Here is a 19,125-nt window from a genome sequence, read left to right as displayed (position 1 = left end):
TTAATGGTCCTCTTAGATCGAGGACTGAACTGGTTTTAAGCCAAAAATGAGAACACAGCTTCCTGTCAGCCTGTGCCAAAGCCCCGCCAGGGCTGGGTCAGCTAGCCATGGTGTGACAGGAAGAAACAGGGCAGCCGCCGAGAGGCACGTGTGAAGTCTCAGCTCTGCCACTTGGGAGTCTGCCTGCGAACCAGTTTCAAAGGAGGGCCCTGAGCCTCTGGACCTCACCCGCCTCGTTTGTCAACCTGCTTCTCTCAGTTCTGTGAGGAAGCCGCTTACAGAGGCCAGGGTCACCATCCAGCATCCTACAGAGCTCCAATTCCAGAGATTCCACAGGGCCAGCTACAGTCTCATCTCTTAGCCCTACATTTCAACATCTTCATTTATTTGGAAACACTAAACTTTCTCAGAATTAAAGTCAACCATGTTCACACATGTAAACTAATTCTTACCTTTTTTTTTTTTCTTTTTTTAAACAGGTGAAGGTGCTGAGCTGTAAAACTGCAGAGTATATTAGTCTGCGTAGCTAAAAGTAGTCATGGATAACTACAGCCCTGGTTCTCACCTAATAACCAGCTTCTTTTCATGCAGTACACTAACACTTTAGTAATATTCAGTGGTTTTTACACAGTGAAATATGAAATAAAGGTAATACATCAAGACTATCTACAAAAGCTGTATTTACAGAAAAGCATGCTTATCATTAAACAAAACAAATAAAATGCTTTTTCTCACAATACAGTACACTTTCATTAATTAAAAAAAAATTTTAAAGCCGTATCATAGAAACAAGACACACAGAGTTGTAAGAGAGCTAAACACTCATCATCCGAGGTGCAATACTCATGGACATGAGCTCCTGAAACAGCAGCTTGCAGGCATACGGCATCCGCACCAGCGAGATCTAGGGCAGAGAGAAGGCCATTAGCGAGGACAGACCGCAGCGCCCTCATGGCCCTTAACCCACGCACTTAGGTTGTGAGTGCGTGACTGGTACCAGCACTCAGCCTATGACCTTGGCCTCTGGTAGTTCCCTCTCTTAACTGGCTTCAGTATTTCACCTTTCTGCTAGACCTAATTTATATTCACCTTCATGATTAAAGTTCCTTCTACAAGTCCTTATTACTTCCAAAAGATGAACAGCCAAGAGGAATTCTAAGGTAAAACTTACACTGGTTTTTTGAAAAACCTAATTGTTACCTTTTCCCTCATTTCAAACTAGGAATCTGACAGAAGCTTGCTGTCAAAACTGCCCATCTGTTCCATCCCACTAAATCTGCCCACATGGTCAGACCAGCAGGGTCCCATCCTGAACAAGAGCACCTGCCCATGAGGTCTAGCGCACCTGAGTCTTATTCCGGCAGCCTCTGCATTCATACGTATGGGTCCGGGTGTTAGCGATCGCCATTATGCCACACAGGTTGCAGACATGAACCTGATAAGGATCTGATGCCTCAAATAGTCTTTCCCTTAAAAACTGGGCTGCTCCATGGGCAATCTGACAGTCTCGTTCCATTTCTCCAAAACGCAGGCCACCGTCACTGTTAAGAGAAAAACAGCTGACTATTTTGTGCTTATTTTCTATTATCAATGCTACTTTGACTAACGGCAAAAATAAAGAACACTGTTTAGGAAAGGAGATTTGGACTCTAATTTTTATATGCCCACATTCTCACTACATGGTGAGGAGCTTGAGAAGTCTACCAGCTATTTAACGTATAGTAGAAGGTCCCCAGAGTACACACATTAGATTCAGGTATAACACATAATTTTCCTCATAAAATACAATCGAGTACAGACTAGAGACTCATCATACTATCATTGAACTTAACAGAATTCAATCTAAGGAAAGCATCTTCTCCAAGAATAAGTCACCCAGGCAGTCAAGCATGAAATGAGAAATGCATGTTGGCAAAGGTAATGGAAAGAACAGATAAAGAGTCAACAGTTTGCCCAGCAGAGAGTGAAATGAAACGCATTGTTCAGGTGGCCACACAAGTGAATTGTGATGGCATCCTTAATATTCTTACTACAAAGAACAAGATTGATGAGCTGCTTGGTGGTATTACCAAAAACAAAACAATTGGTCAACTTTGGAGGATTCTAGGCAACCAACTTGTCATTCTGAAAAGTGGTAAATAAAAGGAAGGAATCACACATTTATCTGCCTTTCCCCTGTATGAGCTACGTCACTAGGGAACCAGCTGAGGAAACACTTTTTCTCTATGAAAGTATTGGAGCTAATAAATGAATGATAAAATTGGAGATCTCTTCAGTTTGCAATTAATTATTTTAAGTAATGATCATTAATAGTTGCTAAAGTCATAAAAGACAACCAGCTGTTCAGAGTATACAGTACACTGCTGCCTCTGAAGTGTTCATGTGAAGGAACACAAACCCTTCATCTCATCAAGATTTGATGAGCTAAATTTACAAGGAAAATAGAACACACAATCCAGGAGTACAATCAACAAAATCCAGATATGAGAAACCCTCCAGGACAAACAACCCAGTTAATCCAACAAACAGCAAGGACGGAGGGTAACCTATGGATTAGAAAGAAAATTCAAGAGACAGGTCAATCAATTGCAAGGCATGGACCTTACCTGTAGCCTAATTAAAACCAACAAACCTATTTTAAAGTATGCAATCATCAAGGAAATCTGAACACCAGATGTCTAGTAATATTAAAGAGGCACTGTGATTAGTTTTTATAAGGTCCCTATCTTGGAAAGTAAGGGTTCTCAAAGTATGGTGCATAGCCCCCAGGAGGATGAAAACTATTTTTATAATACCAACAACATGACTGCCTCTTTCACAGTGCTATCATTTGTACTGAGAGCTGCAAAAGTTACTGAATAAAACTGCTGGCACCTGAACACATCAAGGCGGCAGAACCTCACCTGCAGTCATGTTCTCCACTGTATCTCAAGGGGGAAAACCAGTTTTACTTTAAGAATGTCATTAATGAAGTAGTAAAAATGATTAGTTCTCTTGAACTTTGACCTCCTGAGTACACATTTCTTAATATTCTATGATAAAATAAGGAGCTGCCACAGCACTTCTGCTATACTCTGAAGATGGCAGTCCTGTCGCCTTTATCACGAAATGTCTTTTTTACTTGAAAAAAGAGCTGACACCAATTGTGATGATCCACATTAGCACCAACTATGTTAATTCAGACTTAGATATGTGGAAGGCATTTTTCTGGAAAATGAACAAAGTGAGCCTTTCACGTTAAGGAAAACAATTTTATGTATTTGTTGAAAGTGACTTAAAATGTAAGTTTTCAATCAAAAATCAGAGTTTTAGAAATCCTCTATCCAACACTTAGACTTCATAACTTCCCAATACGTAAAGACTTTTCTAATGACATGGTGGTAATATTCACAAATGTGAATTTTTTCTTTTGTATAATGAAATGTGTCAACATTTAAAAATCTGCATAACTCATTGTACCCGTATTTTCCAAGTGATCAATTGATACTATAAAGTTACATATGTATAAAATACATTCAAAGTGTAAGACAAGCCAACGGATTTTAATGTAATAAATATCCAACGGATTTTAACGTAATAAATATAAGAGTTACTTAAGTGGTTTCAGATTCTACATCACAGCTAACCTTTAAGAAACAACAACTTGTCCTTTTGGTGCAGCAACAAAATCACTTGAAAATTATCAAAATATGCTTCCCTTTCCAACCACGTATATGTGAGGTCAGCCTTTCCTCACACACTTAAATGTAAAGGTAAAATATAGGAAGCAGTGGGGTGACTGCAGGAGCAGACACACGATGCCAGCCGTTTTCTCACAAACCAGTTCATTAAAGGATTCGTGAAAATGTAAACTAATGTCACTCATTACTAAATTTTTTGGACAGTACTTTTCAAATGTTATAGTAAACGTGCAATGGGTTTGTCACTGCTTTTAAATAATAAATATTTTAAACCTTTCTCAGTTTTAATTTCTGACATGATAAATGCAAAAGGCACAACTCCCAGACAAAAGCCAGCCCTCAGGGTGCTGAAAAAGGAAGAAATGGAGAACCTTCTTTTCTGTCGCTGTGGTGATGACCACGCGTCGCCCTTACCGAGATCTCCCCTCCATGGGCTGCCGATTAAGGATCTGAATAGGTCCCCGAGCTCGGGAATGGATCTTATCATCCACCATATGCTTCAGACGCTGGTAATACGTGGGGCCAATAAAAATTTGTGACGTGATTTTTCGACCAGTGAATCCATTGTATAGGACCTGAAACAAGTAGGTTTTAAACCACAGACTTAAAAATATTAAACAAATTGAAAGTATATCCATATATAATTGCATTTCTATAAAAATCAAAACAGACAGCAATTCCCATTGTGGCTCAACAGTAATGAACCCAATGGGAACCATGAGGTTGCGGGTTTGAACCCTGGCCTCGCTCAGTAGGTTAAGGATCTGGCGTTGCCCTGAGCTGTGGTATAGGTCACAGATGTGGCTCGGATCTGGTGTTCCTGTGGCTGTGATGCAGGCTGGCAGCTGCAGCTCTGATTTGACCCCTAGCCTGGGAACCTCCATATGTTGCAGGTACAGCCCTGAAAGAAAGAAAGAAAAACAGACAAAACTACTCTATCCTGTTAGAGGTAAAGAGAGTGGCTACCTTGAGGTTAGGACAGGAAGTAGTGACCGGAAGGGGACACAAGAGGATGAATTTAGGGGTTAAGAAGGTTCTGGTAATTTCCAGGATCTGGGTGGCACTCACACAGTTGTGTTCACTGGGTGAAAATTCATCAATCTGCACGTTCGTGATTTTGCACACATCTGAAGTGTGTGTGTGTATACATTCATTTGTCAGTGAAAGGTTTACTTTTCTTTCTTTTTGGCAGCATGTGGAAGTTCCTGGGCCAGGGACTAAACCACACTACAGTAATGGCCTGAGCCAGTGCAGTAGCAACACCAGTTCCTTAACCCACTGCACCACAAAGGAACTCTCAAAAAGTTTAAGAATGAAATTACACTTATACAGAAAAGAATACACATGAGTGACTAATGTAAAAGCAAACATACCTCATTTCCTCTGAGATGGTAACCATAATCAGATAAAAGATTAGAAATCTTCTGCACGTTAACAGCATCATTAAATGGAGTGGCATCACCAATTTCACCCTTGTTAGCTGATACCTTAAAAAAAAATGTAGTCTTTAAAAGTCTGCTTCCTTCTGTCTTCCTTTAGAAGTTTACGTCAATTAAAAAAAAAAAAAAAAAATCCTTTCTACAAAAGAGAAAATTTTGAACTTAAGACTAAGAATTAAATGTCTATGTAATTTTGTAAGGTTCATTTTATTAGCATCTTACATAAAATATAACAAACTGTTTACCTAAAAAAATCAATAAGCCTTCAAATAGGAAGCTCTCCATGAGACCAGATAAAAAAACTCCCAAATACTTCCTGTGACCAAACATTTTAATGCCCTAAAACAAAGCCACCCATATGTTGCAAGCTGTAGCCATTTTACCTTAGTAAAAAGCTTAAAAACAGAAAACCTCAGCTGGAAGATGCACACAGAGCTAACAGTACAGCTACAAAGTTACTAGTTCCACAAGCTAAGCACCACTTACAGAAAAGAACCTGTCAAAGAATAACCACATATATAAAAAAGAATGGCTGTAGTAGGTTTTACCAAAATCCTTAAATCATAATTTTGCAAAAAAAAAAAAAAGAGACATAATCATAACCAACTGAAAAGCAGGAAAGTAAGTATCATACTGGCTTTTTCCAAAGTACATAAGAGACAGCACCTAACATTTCAGAAGAAACGGCAATTTGGAAGCTACATTTTTAAAGAAATCTCTTACCTTCCCCTGAAGACACTCAATCAAGTGACCAATCGTCATACGAGAGGGGATGGCGTGGGGGTTGATGATGATGTCAGGGGTGATGCCTTCACAGGTGAAAGGCATATCCTATAAAGGGATTTTTACAAGTCATTCTCAACATGGCGTGTTCAGATACCACCCAACACTGAAATGAAGGGCCCAGGCTCTACTGCCTTTAGGCTCTTAAAGCACTTTTTTTTTTTTTTTGGCCTTTTTGCCTTTTCTAGGGCCACTCCTGCAGCATATGGAAGTTCCCAGGCTAGGGATCTAATCAGAGCTATAGCCACTGGCCTACGCCAGAGCCATAGCAATGCCAGATCCGAGCCTGAGTCTTCGACCCACACCACAGCTCATAGCAACGCCGGATCCTTAACCACTGAGCAAGGCCAGGGATTGAACCCACAACCTTGTGGTTCCTACTCAAGAGTTGTTAACCACTGAGCCACATGAACTCCTCAAAGCACATTTTGTCTTTTATTTATTTATTTTTTGCTATTTCTTGGGCCGCTCCTGCGGCATATGGAGGTTCCCAGGCTAGGGGTCGAATCGGAGCTGTAGCCACCAGCCTATGCCAGAGCCACAACAACGCCAGATCTGAGCCGAGTCTGTGACCTACACCACAGCTCACGGCAACGCCGGATCGTCAACCCACTGAGCAAGGGCAGGGACTGAACCCGCAATCTCATGGTTCCTAGTTGGATTTGTTAACCACTACGCCACGACGGGAACTCCCCTTAAAGCACATTTTGATTTAATAAAATGCTCAACAAAACTTTGGGTTAGAGGTGATAAAAGATACTTACCTCTTGTCTATACTGAATACCACAAGTACCCTTCTGACCGTGTCGACTTGCAAATTTGTCTCCAATCTGTGGAATTCTAACGGAGCGCACCTGAATTATACAAAGATAGGTGAGTGAAGTCAGCCTGTCTCCCTCCCACAAATAGCACTGCCACAGAACTACACTCACCCTTATTTTACAAAATTTGTATCCTTCCTGGTTGAGAGTGACCATAACCTGGTCCACGATGCCTGTCTCACTGGTCCTGAGGAAGGTGCTACAGTCTCTCTTGGTATAGCGCCTGTTAGTACCCTCCAGCTCATCTTCATTTTCAGGCAAGGTCACAGTTTTGCCAATAATAACATCATCTCCTGACACACGAACCCCAGGAGCGATCAAACCATCATCATCCAGCTTGTCATAAATGGCATGTCTCATACCTGAGAAAAAAGACAGAACTTCCTGGAATGGTGCTAGCATAATGAGGTCACATAAACCCCTTTCAAAAGATAAAAAACCAAATACATAAATCAGTTCCAATTTAGAGGGAAGTTAACAGGAATCTAATTCTAGGTATCCTCTCATTCTTTGCTAAACACACACAAACACTGTGGCTTGAGACAAACACTAAGGTCACAGCACAGTGAGGAGGGAAGGAAGTGCCTGTGAAATACAGTCCAAGGGACAACAGGGCTGCAGTGTGTCCCATGAAATGAGACGACCCTCTGATTTCCTAACTCCCACCTCAGGGCAGGCCCCACGGATGGGATGACAATGCAGCAAGCCCTCTCTCTGGTGCAGACTTTTGACAAACACACCTGTTTCCTTAAATATGAGCTCTAAGAATGACAAGAAAACATACTCCCAAAAAAAGGGGCAGTAAGGGAAAGACCCAGAAAAATTCATCAGGAAAACCATGTAAGTTAACTCTGAATTCCATAATTTCAAGATTAGCATTCCTTACCCTGGCAAGTTTCACGTGTAGGCTTCTCAAAAACTTCTTCTTGATCAAACCCTTTCTTAGACTCTTGTTCTTTGTATGATCGATAGAAAACAGACCTAAGAGCACATGGTTCTAAAGTTAATTTCTATTTTCCCTTAATAATAAGGCTTAGAACATACAGATAATTTTTACTTAATTGCTATCTAGTAGGCAATTTAAACCATGAATTTGGGATAATTAACTATATTAAGGATCACATGTAGCTTTGACCCATGACCTTAGCACAACTTGAATTACAGAAGTCCAGTCTCCTTCCATAAGATCCCTCAGAGGGGGTCACCCAGGCTCTCTTCCCATATGGCTGCTGAGAGGTTAGGATAGGAAGCTACGACATCCATCTCCAGTCTTACTGCTACCCTCTGCAACTATACAACAACCAAAAATCCATCTTCTCTTCTAAATTCCCAGGTTTAAACCAATTTTCATGTCATGGATTTGAGATTCATGTTTGATGTTAAACTGAAAAGTAACAGAATATGAGACTAAAAAAGGAAATATACTATAGTTTTAACAATAGGTATTTATGGGTCCTAAAACTCTAGGTTTATTATTTCTTCTTTAGACATTTCTTTATTATCCAAACACAAACATGTAAGTGCTTACCAAAAAAGGGGGGGGGAGGTGCTCAAGGAGCTCCTGTTGTGGCTCAGTGGTTAACAAACCCAACTAGGATCCATGAGGATTTCGGTTCGATCCCTGGCCTTGCTCAGTGGGCTAAGGATCCAACGTTGCCGTGAGCTGGCTGTGGTGTAGGTCACAGATGTGGCTCGGATCCCGTGTTGCTATGGCTGTGGTATAGGGCGGCAGTTGTAGCCTCAATTGGACCCCTAGCCTGGGAACCTCCAATATGCCATGGGTGCAGCCCTAAAAAGACAAAGGGGCGGCGGGGGGTGGGGTGTTCAAAATACAGCCTCTGAAAATCCTGAGATACAAGCAGCAGTGTCTGCAGTTGTTCATGACCATCGCCAGGCCTCCTCCTTTTTGGAGGAGCACATTGATTTTTACTGCACTTGGCCCTAAACAGGACACCACACAGCACATGTCTGCCAAATATGCACAAAGCTTCCTGGAGGCAGAGACAAGAACAGAAAAATTCCTCTGCTCTCAGGTCAAAATTTCTTCCAGATTGACATTCAAAACCACCAACGGTTTGGACACACACGTCACACCTGTTTTTACAGAACTCTTTGGATTAAAATATTAATATTTCCACTATATCTGTGTTTTGACCACTTTTACATATATATATGTATATATATGTATAAATATATAAAACAGCTGACCTGAAAAAGCCTCGGTCTACAGCTGAACGGTTCATGATAACAGAGTCCTCTTGATTATATCCAGTGTATGATGCAATGGCCACAATTGAGTTAATGCCTGTAAATGGATTCAAGAGCCAACATTAAAGCATCACTCGAGAAACAGAAAAACTGCCTCTTTCAAATCAATTTTATTTAATCATATTTGCCACATTTGTTTTCGCCAATGGTAACTGTCAAAGTCTACTCCTCCTGCGATAGCAATCTGTGAGACAACTACTCTGATGGCTTAATGTTTAATGTAAGCAAATCCTAAAGAGCAGTCATTCCCAGTGTATCATTTTTATAATCAGTGATTATATATGTCACCTCATATTTATACAGTACCTCCCCAACCAAGTTTCCTGATTCTCAGAGGAACCCTGTGCCATAAGGCGTTATTATTCTCATTATCATAAAGACCTAAAAAAAAATGATTTATGATTCCACAGTTATGAAGCAATAGGCTCAGGCCCCAGCTCCTATCCCCCTGATTTGGGGGTTTGAATCTGATATGACCCTGGTTCCTATTCTTGGCCCTGCTCTGACCCCAGACCCTCTCCCTATGCACCAAAAAAGTGGTATTATCTTCCCTACAGCAATTGTATTCAGTTGCTGCTGCCAAAACTACTTTTGATGAGACCATAAAGACTTCAAGTTAACAACTACTAAAGAAGTAAAAAAAAAAAAAAAAAAAAGCTGTAAACTACAGTCAACTGCAATATAAGAAACGATTGTTAAATGTACCTGGGGTTTCAATGAACGTAATTCACATAGATGTGAATCATCAGATATTCCAGAAATTGAAACACACTCAACTCTAAAGCTATAGCTGATATAATATTCTGATCTACATATTTAAAAATGTGGAGTAAAAACTATGACTACAAAATACAAAGAAACCAAAATCCGGATGACAGAATGTTTTGATTACTAAATTCTGAATAAACAGTTTCTATCTGCTTCCCTAGAACAAAATTCAATTTTCAAATCAGAACCGACCTTTGAGAGGATTCATACCATTCATTTACTCTTTCATGTGAACAGCAGGGGTGTCAGAGTTTCAAGGAACAAAGAGCAGGTAACAGGTGGCAATGCTGTTAAGCTGCTGGTCTCTCCTCTGAGTCTCTGATTCCCAGTCATTCCCAACCCAAGGCAGGAACCGATTTGGGGAGATAAATACATGCAAGAGGCAGGCCTCCCCCCAATAACTACGTTTGCTCCTTTAGAGTTCTTCTGACTCTGCCATAGAGAGCTTTTCATTAGTTATCTTAAACACAGCAGCCCAAGGTAGCTGTGTCTCCAGTTTGTTTTTAACTTGAATTCATTCCTACTGTTACAAAAAATAAGTTCACATGAAACATAGATTTTAAGCTTTTCCTGAAAAATCAGATCTGGCATCGCTGGGTCTGCGTGTACAACATCACAATCATGGCAAAAGGGGAGCAGGCAGGCCTCCCACCCTACCTCTCACCTTCCACCCCAAGCCCACAGGAATCTGGGCCTGCACACTAGACCCTCGGTGCCAAGCGGACCCCGCAGTCTGTGTTTGCTAAGAGAGAAGGATCAAGTAACACCAGACCTCTGCTGTCCTGAGCCCCCGATATGCTGATGCACATAAGCTGGAGCAGGGAGAAGGACAACGTGGTGCTGGAGGAGGATGGGGGCAGGAAGCCCTCCAAGGGAAGGCAGTGGCAGGGAAGTCGAGTCCTGCCAGTGGATGGTGGGGGCACCTGAGGTAGAGCCCCCAGCAGCAGGGAGCCAACCAAGAAGGGTTTTCTGAGCTCAGTCATGTCACAGGCACCTTCAAGAGTGCCCCTGTCCAGGTCTAAATGACTTCTTCTAAGCGCTCTGGTAATACCCGAAACCACCCTTCCGTGTTGACTCTCCAGGCAAAGACAATTTTCTGCCAAGCTGCATGATGCAGAGCAAGTTCACAAACATGTGGGCTCCTGAAGGCAGGGGATCTGAAGAGACCCGAGCTTTCAGAAATCCCAGGCTCTTAGGAGCTGTGAGTCAATCCTACTTTTTATTTTTTATTTTGGTCTTTTTGCCTTTTTTCTAAGGCCGCTCCCACTGGATATGGAGGTTCCCAGGCTAGGGGTCTAATCAGAGTTGTAGCAGGCAGCCTATACCAGAGCCACAGAAACGCGGGATCCGAGCCACATCTGCGACCTACAGCTCACGGCAATGCTGGATCCTTAACCCACTGAGTGAGGCCAGGGATCGAACCTGCAACCTCATGGTTCCCAGTTGGATTCGTTAACCACTGAGCCACGATGGGAACTCCACATCAATCCTACTCTTAGGGAATGAGAGCAGCAGGGCGTACGTGACACCACGATGTGACACGGAATGGCAATGACTTCCCCAGAGCGCCTGGTGTTTCTGGGAAGGTGCCCATGGCCCCTATTCTCCAGGGAGCATGGCCTGCAGGCGCCCAGCTATCTAGGCCTTGGGGGCTTTCCTCCTTCTGTGTAACACTCCCTGGGTCACTCGCCCAGGCCACCCCTACTACAGCCTAGGAGGCAACCCCTCCATTCTACAAGCTTTCTCCAAGTCTGTACAGGCTGAGAGACCAGCTACATTTAGCTAAAAACAGTAATTCTGGATTATAGTTCTAATATTTTCTTCTTAGCTTAAAAGCCCCAAATGAAGAAACAATGTAATAGGAAGTTCCCATCATGGCTCAGCAGTAACGAGACCCGACTAGGATCCATAAGAACTCGGGTTCGATCCCTGGCCCTGCTCAGTGGGTTAAGAATCCGGCACTGCTGTGAACTGTGGTGTAGGCCAGCAGCTACAGCTCTGATTTGACCCCAAGCCTGGGAACTTCCATATCTTCCACATGCCTCAGATGCAGCCCTAAAAAGACAAAAAAAAGAATGTAGCGAAGAGGATAGAGCACAAAAAAAGGGAAAGCCCATATTTGGTCAAAAAGGAAGAAAAAGATTAGAGTTTAAATTCCAGATCTACACATTAAATTGCCTATTGCCTAACTCCAGGCAAATAATTCTCCTGGTCCTGTCCCCACATGTGTAAAAAGAGAGATAACATAGTCACATTATTCATCAGCTAACATTCATTCGTCCTTTATTAACTGCTAGGCAACATGCCATGAGTTTTAAGTGGATTTAACCATCTAATCACAACAAAAGCTTTATGAGGCAGGTACCATTTCTCATTTTGTAGGTGAAAAAACATCACAAAGCTATTTTTTTAAATTTTTTTATTTTTAGTCTTTTTGTCTTTTCAGGGCTGCACCTGTGCATATGGAAGTTCCCAAGCTACTGATAGAAACAAAGCTTTAGCTGCCGGCCTACACCACAGCCATAGCAATGCCAGATCCGAGCCACAGCTGCGACCTACACCACAGCTCATGGCAATGCCAGATTCTTAACCCGCTGAGTGAGGCCAGGGATTAAATCTGTACCTCATGGCTCCTAATCGGATTCGTTTCCGCTGCGCCACAATGGGAACTCCCACAAAGCTTTTATGATGCCAAGCAATGCCATGTATAAAGCACCTTGGATGGTGTTTCATACAAACTGCTCAGTAAGTATCAGTAGCTTTTAAGAAGTCTCTGTGATCTCAAGGACTATAACCACGTGAAACCTAGGATCAAACCCACTCCCTAGCAGGTTCAAAAACCCCTTTTGGCAACTCTGTCCCACCCACTGTAAACCTCCACTCAGCACTGAGGAGACTCCATGTATCTCAACCACTTTAGTTTATTTATTTATTTTTTATCTTTTTGCCTTTTCTAGGGCCGCTTCCCTCGGCATATGGAGGTTGTCAGGCTAGGGGTCTAATTGGAGCTGTAGCCGCCAGCCTACGGCAGAGCCACAGCAACACCAGATCCGAGCCGCATTTGCAATCTACACCACAGCTCACAGCAACGCCGGATCCTTAACCCACTGAGCAAGGCCAGGGATCGAACCCGCAACCTCATGGTTCCTAGTCGGATTTGTTAACCACTGCACCACGACAGGAACTCCTCAACCACTTTAGGTCAAAGTGAATTTCTGTTACAAGGATCTCTGCTCCCAGAAGATGTCAATCAAGCTAAGAGTACTGGACAGTGATAGCAATGATACTACTAATTAGAAAGACTCTACTGGAGTTCCCATCATGGCTCAGCAGAAACTAATCTGACCAGGATCCATGAGGATGTAGGTTCGATCACTGGCCTCATTCAGTGGGTCAGGGATCCAGCACTGTCATGAGCTGTGGTGTAGGCCGCAGACCCGGCTCTAATCCTGCATTGCTGTCAGCAGCTACAGCTCCGATTCCACCCCTAGCCTGGGAACCTCCATATGCCGTGGGTGTGGCCCTAAAAAGCAAAAATAAGAAAGACTTTAGCAAGATAACCCAATCAGCCCTTCCTTAGGGCTCAGAAGGTGGCCAACACAGCTAGCTTGTTAAAGCAGGGCCAGGACGCCAGATGGGCTCCATCCACAGACTGAGCAAATGCCAGGGTCATACAATGAACGCCACGTGCTGTGATTGCATGGCAAGCACCTGACAGATAACCATCTTCTTTTTCCTTTATTTTCTTTTCTGGCAGCCCCAAGGCATATGGAGTTCATGGGCCAGGGATCAGATCTGAGCCTCAAAGCCAGATCCTCAACCCACTGTGCTGGGCCGAACCTGCATCCCAACGCTGCAGATAAGCCGCCAACCCCAATGCACCATAGATACCAACTCGATCTCATGATCAAAGTTAAAATCACCTATGACAGGACACAAGGACAGCGCGTGCCTCCTGATACAATGCACTGAGCATACAGTATTGCTTCAACACCAGGCCCGCCAAAAAGCCAGAACTGAAGTATAAATCATGGGGAAACAAATCACATTCAACTGAGAGACAGTGTACAAAGTAGTGCCCTGGACTCCTCAAAAATGTCAAGGCCATAAAGACAAGGAAAGACTCAAGGTCTGTCTGAGATTTGGTGACAAAAGAAACATGTATGACCCTAGAGTGGGTCCTAAACCCATAAAGGACATGATTAAGATAACTGGCTGACTGAACTGGGGACCTAAACACTGACTGGATGGGCGTCAACGATAATTTCCTGTACTGATGGTTGTGCTGTGGAGAACGTCCCTTTTAGGAGACATATACCGAAGAATTTGAGAGTCAGATGGGCAACAAGCACATGAAAAAATGCTCAACATCCCTGATTTTTTTTTTTTTTGTCTTTTTTGCTATTTCTTTGGGCCGCTCCCGCGGCATATGGAGGTTCCCAGGCTAGGGGTCGAATCGGAGCTGTAGCCGCCAGCCTACGCCACAGCCACAGCAACTCGGGATCCGAGCCTTGTCTGCAACCTACACCACAGCTCACGGCAACGCCGGATCCTTAACCCACTGAGCAAGGGCAGGGATCGAACCCGCGACCTCATGGTTCCTAGTCGGATTCGTTAACCACTGCGCCACGACGGGAACTCCAACATCCCTGATTATTAGAGAAATGCAAATCAAAACTACCAGGAGATACCACCTCACACCAGTTAGAATGGCCATCATTAATAAGTCCACAAAGTAACAAATGCTGGAGGGGGTGTGGAGAAAAGGGAACCCTCGTGCACTGTTGGTGGGAATGTAAGCTGGTACAGCCACTGTGGAGATCAGTATGGAGATACCTTAGAAATCTATACATAGAACTACCATATGACCCAGCAATCCCACTCTTGGGCATATATCCAGACAAAACTTTCCTTAAAAAAAACACATGCACCCACATGTTCACTGCAGCTCTATTCGCAATAGCCAAGACATGGAAACAACCCAAATGTCCATTGACTGATGACTGGATTAGGAAGATGTGGTAATATATACACAATGGAATACTACTCAGCCATAAAAAAGAATGAAATAATGCCATTTGCAGCAACATGGGTGGAACCAGAGACTCTCATACTGAGTGAAGTAAGTCAGAAAGAGAAAGAGAAATACTGTATGATATCTTATATCTGCAATGTAATATAAGGCGCAAATGAACCTTTCCACAGAAAAGAAAATCATGGACTTGCAGAATAGACTTGTGGTTGCCAAGGGAGTGGGGTGGTTAGGGAGCTTGGGGTTAAGAGATGAAAACTACTGCCTTTGGAATGGATTAGCAATGAGATTCTGCTGTGTAGCACTGGGAACTATGTCTAGTCACTTATGGTGGAGCACGATAATGTGCGAAAATAGAATGTGTACATGTATGTGTAACTGGGTCACCATGCTGTATAGTAGGAAAAATTGTATTGGGGAAATAACTATTAAAAAAAAAAGAATTCGAGAGTGATGTGCAATTTACTTTCAAAGGGTTCAGGAAGAGAAAGAAAGGGAAAGAATAAAGCAAATGGTGACATGGGAACAAGGAAACCTGGGTGAAGAGTGTATAGGAGTTCTTCATAATAGTCGTACAACTTTTCTGCAAGCTTGAAATTATCTCCAAATAAAGTTTTTTAAACAGATGACATATTAAAGCATGCAGTGCCTACCAGTCATGCCCTCACTTTACATCAGAACATTCTATTGCAAATCCAATCCTTCACCTGTATTTCTTTTCTTCTCTAATTGTAAAGAAATGAATATCTAAATATTGAAGAAAGAGCACTACGAGCATAGCCCAAAGATATGAGCATATTGTAGACAACATAACAGATTGTGTTTTTCTAGACAAGAGTAACCCCTTGTGGAGGGCTTTGAAAATAAATCATTCTAACATGAGAATCTGCTTTCAAAATGTTAGATCCCCTATTACAGTAAATAATTTAAAGCCACTGTTGACAAGGCAAACTTTACTAAATAATGCAATTCACAGTCAAGCCAAAATTCTGCTAACATACTAAGACAACAATCGTGTCAAAGAACTACACTTCCCCTTCGGACTGGTCAGCACCTTTCTACCTGCTGTCCAGGCTGCCCGAGCAGCTCTTCCTGCCAATTCCTCCCCTTACCAGCTACAGCTCAAATCTCATCTCATGATTTTTTTCCCCCTGGTGCCTGGAGTTCTGACTGTCTCTGGCTTAGAGAGTCCCACTCTGGATTTCTCCCAGCAACTTCACCCTAATGAATAATGATCATGACTATATCAGCAGCTTCACAGCTCTAGAGCTGACCTTTCCAGCCACATCTGCAACTCACTGGTGGAAGATCATTCCTGAGATATTTTGGCTGCAACTCAAAATCAGCGTGTTGAGAACTGAATTTCTTATCTTACACCTAGAACTCCTTCCTTCCAACATACTCCCAGTATTATTAACAGCAGCTCTCGCTCCTTGATTACCAAGCCGGGAACACCAGCAATACTGCCAATTCCTCTCCATCACGCACACCTGGTCAGCAGTCAAGTCCTGTCAGGTGTATTCCAACGGCGTCTCACCTCTCCCGCTTGTCATTTCTCAATCAGAATCTTTCCATTTCTCACTGAGACGACTGCCCAAGAACCCCTCAATGATCCCCCTGCTCAAGTCACCCCTGATGTGACAGCCAGATCAACATCCTAAATTAAATGAATTGCTTAAAAAGGCTGGCTAGCTCTTCATTCTCAAAAAACGAACCTGCTTCTCCAGGCTATGAGAGCAAGTGCCCCTCCCCATGCACACCCAACCACACCTGTGGACGCAAGTACTGACTGTGGCCTTCAGTATCCCAGGTTCTTGTTCAAACTGCCTCGCAAATTTACAGGCCCTTCTATCAACTTCATTCTAGTCCAAATCACTACCTCCCCATGAAATTAGCTCTCGACTGAACAGGAATCAATCCTTTCACTCTGTGTTATATTTTCATCATAACACTTTCCACACATCTACCTTTTTATTTAACTGTGTTCATGTTTTCCCACCAAGAGAATAGAGGCTGTCGTATGCATTTCATTAACCCTCCCAATCACCCACAGAATGCCTGAAGCATAGCAGAAACTTAAAAAATGCAGAACAAAATGGAACAAACCTGCAGGCAGCTCTCTGAATCGCAGATACTCCATAGACCGTGTAGTCACAAGTGGTTTCTGAGGGTAATAGAGAACGTGGGCCAAGGTGTCCATGCGCACGTGAAAGTTGGTGATATAAACCCCCATGGCCTGCTTCCCCATGGCAGACTGGTATGTGTTTCTGGGGGACTAAAGAGAGCCATGAAAAGCACAATCAATGAAAACGTAACTACTTCTACATAAATATGCTCTACAGAACACTTCATAGATTAGAAATATACTTGGCAAAGTTCCTATTTTTTCTGAAAGATAAGTGGTAACTATTTGGAATAATTAATTACGGCTCTTATGAATCAAACACAAGGAGTTCCCACTGTGGCACAGAGTAGGTTAATCATCTGGCTTGTCTCTGTGGTAGCACCAGTTCAATTCCTAGTTAAAGGATCCAGTGATGCTGAAGCTGTGGTGCAGGTCTCGGCTACAGCTTGAATGGAATCCCTGGCCCAGGAATTTCCACAAGCCATAGAAATGCCCACATTAAAAAAGAAAGAAATAAAGAAGAAAAAAAAAGGAGTTCCCGTCATGGCTCAGTGAATAGCATCCATGAGGACAGGGGTTCAATCCCTGGCCTCGCTCAGTGGGTTAAGGATCTGGCATTGCCATGAGCTGTGGTGTAGACTGCAGACTCAGCTCGGATCCTGAGTTGCTGTGGCTGTTGTGTAGGCCAGGGATTGGACCCCTAACCTGGGAACCTCCATATGCTGTGGGTACGGCCCTAAAAAGAAAAAGAATCAAACACAAGAAAAAGCATGTTAAATGCTAATTCTATAATTCGCAGCCATTTCACTAAAAGGGTTTTCTTTCAAAAGAAACTACAGACTGGAGTTCCCATCATGGCACAGTGGTTAATGAATCCGAATAGGAACCATGAGGTTGCAGGTTCGATCCCTGGCCTTGCTCAGTGGGTTAAGGATCCGGCGTTGCCATGAGCTATGGTGTAGGTTGCAGATGTGGCTCAGATGCCACGTTGCTGTGGCTCTGGCGTAGGCCGGTGGCTACAGCTCTGATTCGACCCCTAGCCTGGGAACCTCCACATGCCGCAGGAAGCGGCCCTAGAAAAAGCAAAAAAAAAAAAAAAAAAAAAACTACAGACTAATTTCTACTTTTTATTCTACTTCCCCCAATTCCTAACAAATCATAGTGAAAAACTGTCACCAACCTGGTTATGATCAGGAAAAGGAATAATTGAGGCACAGACACCAAGAATCATTGATGGATGAATCTCACAGTGTGTGTATGTGGAACAATAAGCTACTTCCTTCTCCTGTAAGTCGTCTGGGGTCATTGCGAGCATCACTGTTTCTTCTTCTAGAGTATCGATGTACTCCACTACCCCACTGGCCACAAGATCCTGCCAACTAAAAAAGAAGAATGAGGGAGTTCCCGTCGTGGCTCAGTGGTTAACGAATCCGACTAGGAACCATGAGGTTGCAGGTTAGATCCCTGGCCTTGCTCAGTGGGTTAAGGATCCGGCATTGCCGTGAGCTGTGGTGTAGGTTGCAGACTCGGCTCGGATCCTGAGTTGCTGCGGCTCTGGCGTAGGCTGGTGGCTACAACTCCAATTAGATCTCTAGCCTGGGAACCTCCATATGCCTCGAGAGCAGCCCAAGAAATGGCAAAAAGACAAGACAAAAAAAAAAACAAAAAGAATGCATGTCACTTCCTTACTTCCTCAACTACCTTAGTTAGCTGAGCTTCCTACGTAATAAAAAGCATTACTCCATCTGCATGTATTCATATAGAAAGAGTTCTAAAATACATATATTCTTATAAAGAGTGGGGAAAAAAAAAGTTACTGAACAACACATAATGTTTGGCTTCAAAACTATTACTAGTTTATTATGCTCTGCTCTGCTCTAAAGAAACCACCTCAGGGGCTAAGGGAGTAAATATATAAAAACAAAGAGTAGGAGTTCCCCTCATGGCACAATGGAAATGAATCCGACTAGGAACCATGAGGTTGCGGGTTCGATCCCTGGCCTTGCTCAGTGGGTTGATGATCCGGCGTTGCCATGAGCTGTGGTGAAGGTCACAGATGTGGCTCAGATCCTGCATTGCTGTGGCTGTGGTGTAGGCAGCAGCTGCAGCTCTGATTCAACCCCCAGCCTGGGAACCTCCATATGCTGTGGGTGTGGCCCTAAAAAATGACAAAAGACAAAAAAGAAAAAGAAAAACAATATGACCACCA

The 19,125-nt window shown here is 43.0% G+C and overlaps 2 protein-coding genes across 3 annotated transcripts in view; one reads left to right on the top strand and one right to left on the bottom strand.

Moving 5' to 3' along the window:
* IGFBP7 (insulin like growth factor binding protein 7) overlaps window positions 1–737 on the top strand; it is a 74,367-nt gene extending 73,630 nt beyond the window's left edge. Inside the window, exon 5 of the mRNA XM_047798302.1 lies at window positions 480–737. Within this exon, the coding sequence (XP_047654258.1) occupies window positions 480–499 (20 nt within the window). The 3' untranslated portion in view covers window positions 500–737. The remainder of the gene's footprint in view (window positions 1–479) is intronic.
* The window catches only part of LOC125137531 (DNA-directed RNA polymerase II subunit RPB2), a 49,190-nt gene continuing 30,725 nt past the window's right edge, over window positions 661–19,125 (bottom strand). For both annotated transcript variants that reach the window (XM_047798291.1, XM_047798290.1), the window contains 11 exons: window positions 18,097–18,295; window positions 16,898–17,066; window positions 8,932–9,028; window positions 7,610–7,704; window positions 6,835–7,085; window positions 6,667–6,756; window positions 5,843–5,950; window positions 5,054–5,167; window positions 4,095–4,255; window positions 1,346–1,541; window positions 661–904 (listed from right to left, as the gene is read on the bottom strand). In XM_047798291.1, the coding sequence (XP_047654247.1) occupies window positions 815–904; window positions 1,346–1,541; window positions 4,095–4,255; window positions 5,054–5,167; window positions 5,843–5,950; window positions 6,667–6,756; window positions 6,835–7,085; window positions 7,610–7,704; window positions 8,932–9,028; window positions 16,898–17,066; window positions 18,097–18,295 (1,570 nt within the window). In that variant the 3' untranslated portion in view covers window positions 661–814. The remainder of the gene's footprint in view (window positions 905–1,345; window positions 1,542–4,094; window positions 4,256–5,053; window positions 5,168–5,842; window positions 5,951–6,666; window positions 6,757–6,834; window positions 7,086–7,609; window positions 7,705–8,931; window positions 9,029–16,897; window positions 17,067–18,096; window positions 18,296–19,125) is intronic.

This window comes from Phacochoerus africanus, chromosome 10 (assembly GCF_016906955.1).
Source record: "Phacochoerus africanus isolate WHEZ1 chromosome 10, ROS_Pafr_v1, whole genome shotgun sequence".
Taxonomy (NCBI): domain Eukaryota; kingdom Metazoa; phylum Chordata; class Mammalia; order Artiodactyla; family Suidae; genus Phacochoerus; species Phacochoerus africanus.
Note: the sequence above shows the minus strand (reverse complement) of the source record. Positions and strands in the feature narration are given on the sequence as shown.